The sequence below is a fragment of the Chlorocebus sabaeus genome, chromosome 16 (genome assembly GCF_047675955.1).
Source record: "Chlorocebus sabaeus isolate Y175 chromosome 16, mChlSab1.0.hap1, whole genome shotgun sequence".
NCBI lineage: Eukaryota > Metazoa > Chordata > Mammalia > Primates > Cercopithecidae > Chlorocebus > Chlorocebus sabaeus.
This window is the reverse complement of record NC_132919.1, coordinates 18,036,893-18,042,892: the sequence shown is the minus strand read 5'-3', so window position 1 is coordinate 18,042,892 and position 6,000 is coordinate 18,036,893. Positions and strand designations below refer to the sequence as shown.

At 45.0% G+C, this 6,000-nt stretch overlaps 1 protein-coding gene across 2 annotated transcripts in view; it reads right to left on the bottom strand.

Annotated features, from left to right (window-relative positions):
- Positions 1 to 259: 259 nt before the first annotated feature.
- The window catches only part of GID4 (GID complex subunit 4 homolog), a 28,884-nt gene continuing 23,143 nt past the window's right edge, over positions 260 to 6,000 (bottom strand). For both annotated transcript variants that reach the window (XM_008010547.3, XM_073004731.1), the window contains one exon: positions 260 to 3,448. In XM_008010547.3, coding sequence (XP_008008738.1) covers positions 3,385 to 3,448 — 64 coding nt within the window. In that variant the 3' untranslated portion in view covers positions 260 to 3,384. The remainder of the gene's footprint in view (positions 3,449 to 6,000) is intronic.

Here is a 6,000-nt window from a genome sequence, read left to right as displayed (position 1 = left end):
AAAAAAAAAAAAAGGCTTCCATATTACTGAAGAAATACAGAAATTAATAAAATGGAGCTCAAATAGAAGTGCTGAGCAGCTGAAAACATTCAGAATGAAAAAGGAGCAACCAGACCACTGCAACAGTTGCCCAGAGTGGCCCTCAGCCTGCCCCGGCACACAGAGGTCTCCGGCCGGCCCTAGAGAGCTCCACAGCCACAGGCCCAGGGAAGACTGGTTTCCTCTAATGGAGCTGCTTTGGTTTACAAATAGGACAAACTCACTGCTTAAATACCTTTATTATTTTTAAAAAATTATTTGGACATTGATAGCTCTGCAAAATACTTCTCCCATCCCAAACCCTCAAACTCTTTCCACATGTCCTCCATAAAGAAACAAAATATTTATACTTTGTGCCCATTCAAGTCTAATTTTTAAAAACATTTAAGATTCAAAATCAAATATTATTTTTCTTTCCCACAACTTGTTAGTAATTTTAAACCACAATGAAACACAGTTAATGGCATTTCTTTTTAAAAATTAGCTTATCAGACTATCTTATGAGAAAAAAATCAATTCAAGGCCTTAGTGAGAATATTATATTCTCTGTTTCTGAAAGCAAAAGACATTGAAAAACCCCTTTGCTCCTCTGGAGTTTGTGATTTCAACATAACCAACAAAACCAGCACACAGATTGACTTCCTACTTAACAGTAGGCATTGCTTCGTTACTTTGGGACTGCAGCTGAAACGCTATCTAAACTTGAAAAGGGTGGGTGGGTGGAAGTCCAGCACAGAAGAGGGTTGAGGCTGGGGACAGCAGAATGGAAGCTTTCTGAGCAGTGGAGTTAAGAACAGCCAAACCCCTATGATCCCACCTCATGGCAGGCTTGTTTGGGGTGGAAGACAGTAGAATATCTGCAATCTGCACTAATTTCTTAAGGATGGATACAAGTGTCAACCAAAAATATTGCACATAGTTTCAGAGGCATGTAAACCACTGAGAAGGTTCAGGAAAGCATAACTACAGATGAAGACAATTCCCCAAAGTTCCTTCAGGAACAGAGAGAAAGAAGTTGATGTTGGTAACTCAGGAGTTACTAAGAGGAGGTGGAAAAATCCTTAATCCCTTTCCTATCCTAAGTGGGCAGACTTTTAAGCGAACAAATCTTCTCATAGATGTGTCTGAAGGATCTAGTAAAGGTATCACTTCTTCATTTTTCCCAGTACAACGGGTGCAGTTCATTACCTGGGTAAAGAAGGAAAGAAGAAATCCTGCAATAGGACCTGGCTTGTTTGTCTAGAACACAGCAGTGTTTGCAAATGGCCCTTCCTGCCCACTCAAACCACTACCTGGAGCCATAGCATGAGCCCCAGATGAGCTCCAGGGATGATCTCCCGGACTCAGTGCCCCAAGGGGAGGCCTATATCCCTCACAGGCCTGGAAGAATGCAGAAGGTATGGACTCACATGCCATGAGGGGAGAGCTGAAAAGAGTGGAATGGCACGAATGGCAGGAAGGAGAGCACAGCCCCACGGGCTCCTTCACTTGTCCATCAGCTCAACAAGGCCACAGTGAGCATCTCCTCACGAGAGCAGCTGGGTTTGACCAGAGCCAGCCCTTCTGATGCCCTGTTGAATTTCAGGATTGAGGAGACTGTTCTGACTCATCTCTGGGAATGAATTATTTTTCCCTTTAAGTCATCGGGCCAACTTTTTAGGGTTCCAAAGCCCTGACCTTACTGAATGGGTGGGCTGCCCGTCTGTACACAGTCCTGGGATAACAGATTTTAGATACCACAAGTGCCCACTGGCTACTTTCCCAAATACCTCTGCCTTAAGGCTTCCCCTAACATTCAATCTCAGTAACATACAGTACGTATGTCAATAAAATGAAAGTCACTTCTTTAGAAAAGGTTTCCCACTGCTCGTCTCATCTCACTGAAGGGCTTCACGTTCTCTTATGCTGCCCGCCCGTGGATAGGTAGCCTCCAGGTTGCTTTGCTCCTGGGGATTATGATGCAATCTTGTTTTTAAAGCTTTTCCTCTTGTATTCAGAGTAAGTCTTGTAAACCACCAGAAAATGCCAATTCCCCAAAGCCCTACCCATGTTTGCGGGCTACAACTGATGCCAACCTATTAAGCTTTTTAAACATTTAAAAAAACAAAACACCACACACACACACACACACACACACTTTGGCACGTGAGCCTCGAGTTATTTGAGCATGTTCACGTTTCCCACCCCTTCCCCTGTCCCAACATTTCAGAGTCACTGTTTTCGGAGAACGACGACCCCTTCTGCCTCATGGAAGGCTGCCGCCAAGCACTGCTGTTTTGAGTAGCAAAAGGAGGAGGCACAAATGCTAAACTGCCCCCAAAAACAGTTCTTGTGTTGAGCACTATAATTTAGGCAATGCTGCAAAACTTTTGTACCAGGATGACTAGTTTCAAAACTGCTGGTTGATTAAATATACATATACATATAGATATCAATATAAAAATTACTAAGTCAACATTTGCTGTTTTCAATGTGAAAACGATAAAATGTAATTCTGAATAATTGTGCATTTGCCACAGGGTCCTCGTTAAAGGGACCATAAAAATAATTTTGTAATAAAAAAACTCTTATTTTTAAGTTTAGTATTGCCCTCAAGTTCAAAAGTTTGGAGCAAATGTACTGAGTAAGCAGGACTGGAATCTGTTCCTGCCAGGGATCTGGAAGCCTTAAATTTAGTGATCCCTGATGGCAGGCCCAGGGAACCTGACAGCCACTCACTAGTTTTGCACTGTTAACAATATAGGGCTCAGCAGCGCGCACTGACCCATGACACAATCAGCACTGAAGACTGAGGCAGCCCAGCAGGGACCGGAGCCTCCGCCTCTCGTGTTGTTGGTGGTTGATGCTGCTGCAGCTGGCCAACTCCCTGCACAGAGCTCTGGGGGGCACAGAGGTGCTGGGGCTCTGCCTTCTCTTGAGCTACCAGACAAAGCAACTGGCGGGGGGTAGGGGTCTAGGGCCTGGGGATCACTGAGCACCAAGGCTGAGGGTGATCCGGGAGCAGACCTTCTACTCAGCTGGAGGCAGGACGGAGGAAGGAATGGGCATTTCAGTGATGTAGAAGTTAGCTGTGCAGGAAGGAAAAGTGCGTTTAAGGTAGCTTAAAAACAGGTGAAGACCAAACTGCCACTGAGGGGAGGAAGAACGAAGACCGCTCCCTCCACCTGCCCCATGGGCCAGCCATGCTCCTTGGATTCTGTGGGTTAACATTCATGCTTTGTGATGCGAGTCTGCTCGTGAAGAAACAGGAACACACTTCTCCTGGTTCTGGCAGGTACACAATTTTCTCGGCAAAGTTCTTTTTTGCCAAGTTCAGTTTTATTTGGTTGCTGTTCTGAACCGTTGTCACCGGAATTCATAGATGGGTGCACTGTGTTCAGGAACATGGGTTAGATTGAGGGACTGATACCTGCAAGGGGGAGGAGACAGAAACGGGAGGTAGTCATCTAATGCACCCTTAGCAAAGGACATTAGTAACCCCTCAAAAACCAGAGCACCCAACAAGTCACATACTTGGACTGAAATGCACATTCATTTTCTATTTCTCAAGTTGAACCTAGATTGATTTCATTCATTCATTCTTTCTTTTTTGGTTAATCCTCCTGAACCATGCACAAGATGAAATTTTTTTTCATTCTGTTCTAATCATGAAGTTAACTATGGTATGTCTAAAAGGAGACCTCAATAAGCTCTGGGAGAAGATATAGACCCACGCCCCAGCCCTAACCTCACTGGCTGCTCTGCCCTCTCCTGCTGTAGCACGTAATGCCAGGCTGCCATATCCTAAGAACTTTACAGCTAGCACAGGCATAAACCAATTCTCATGGTGTCTAAAGAGAGTGTAGAAAAATTAATTTCACTACTGCCTTAAACTGTATTTTACCTTTCATTTAAATTTTCTCACTTTCCTAGGTACAGTATTAAGCTTGGAAAAGCCAGGCGTGGTGGTACGCACCTGTAGTCCCGGCTACTCAGGAGGCTGAGGCAGGAGAATCGCTTGAACCTGGGAGGCAGAGGTTGCAGTGGGACGAGACTGCACTACTGCACTCCAACCTGGATGACAGAGCGAGACTTCATCTCAAAAAAAAAAAATGGCTGGGCACAGTGGCTCATGCCTGTAATCCCAGCACTTTGGGAGGCTGAGGCAGGTGGATCACAAGGTAAAGAGATCAAGACCATCCTGGTGGTCTTTCAAGCTTGGGAGGTGTCTGCCTCCCCTGTTGGCAGGTGCTCCAGGGAGTCATGTAGAGGGAGGAGAAAGAGAGGCAGACAATCTGCACGCTGGGATGACAACCTCGGGCACATTTAGAGTCAATGTCTGGCATGTTGGCTCTCCCCTACTTGTTTCACATAGGAGTGTGGAAGAACGTAGGAAAAGGGGGTTTACTTCTTACCAAAAACAAATTATCAGGAAAAAAAAAATGCATTAGCCATCAAGAACATGCAAATTAGAACTACACTCGAATACTGCTTCACATCCACTAGGGTGGCTATAATTATAGAGACATGATAACAAGTGCCAGGGAGGATGTGGAGAAACTGGAACCCTCATACACGCTGGTAGGAATGCAAAATGGTGCAGCTGCTGTGGGAAACAGTTTGGCAGTTCCTCATAAAGTTATATATAGCAATACCGTATGACCTAGCAATTTCACTCCTAGGTATATGTCCAAAGGAATTGAAAGCAGGAACTCAGATATACCCATGTTCACAGCAGCATTATTCACAATCGCTAAAAAATGGAAGCAATCTAAGTGTCCACTAAATAATGAATGGATAAATAAAATGTTGTATATACCGGCTAGACACAATGGCTCACACCTATAATCCCAGCACTTTGGCATTTGCTTTGCTTTGCATTTGCATAATGTTTTGAAGGTTCATCCATGTTGTACCATGTATCAGAACTTCTTTTTTATTGCCAATTAATCTTCCATTGTAGGTATATACAACAGAGTCTGGCTCTGTCGCCCAGGTTGGAGTGCAGCGGCATGATCTCAGCTCACTGCAACCTCTGCCTCCCAGGTTCAAGCGATTCTCCTGCCTCATCCTCTCAGGTAGCTAGGACTACAGGCGTGTGCCACCATGCCAGGCTAATTTTTGTATTTTTGGTAGAGATGGGATTTTGGTAGAGATGGGGTTTCACCATGTTGGCCAAGCTGGTCTCGAACGTCTGACCTCAAGTGATCTGCCCGCCTTAGCCTCCCAAAATGCTGGAATTAAAGGCATGAATCACCACGCCTGGCTGACTTGTACACTTTAAATGAGTCATGTATGCTATTCAAATAATATCTCAGTAAAGCTATTATTTTATTTTATTTTATTTTATTTTATTTTATTTTATTTTATTTGAGATGGAATCTCACTCTGTTGCCAGGTTGGAGTGCAGTGGCGCGATCTCGGCTCACTGCAACCTACACCTCCCGGGTTCAAGTGATTCTCCTGCCTCAGCCTCCCGAGTAGCTGGGACTACAGGCATGTGCCACCACGCCCAGCTAATTTTTGTATTTTTAGTAGAGATGGGGTTTCACCGTGTTGGCCAGGATGGTCTTGATCTCTTTACCTTGTGATCCACCTGCCTCAGCCTCCCAAAGTGCTGGGATTACAGGCATGAGCCACTGTGCCCAGCCATTTTTTTTTTGGGATGAAGTCTCGCTCTGTCATCCAGGTTGGAGTGCAGTAGTGCAATCTCGGCCCACTGCAACCTCTGCCTCCTAGGTTCAAGCGATTCTCCTGCCTCAGCCTCCTGAGTAGCCGGGACTACAGGTGTGTACCACCACACCTGGCTAATTTTTGTATTTTTAGTAGAGATGGGGTTTCACCATATTGGCCAGGCTGGTGTCGAACTCCTGACCTCGTGATCTGCCCACCTCGGCCTCCCAAAGTGCTGGGATTACAGGTGTCTGTGCCTGGACCAAAGCTGTTATTTTCAAAAAGGATTATAAAAAGTTTTACAAACTC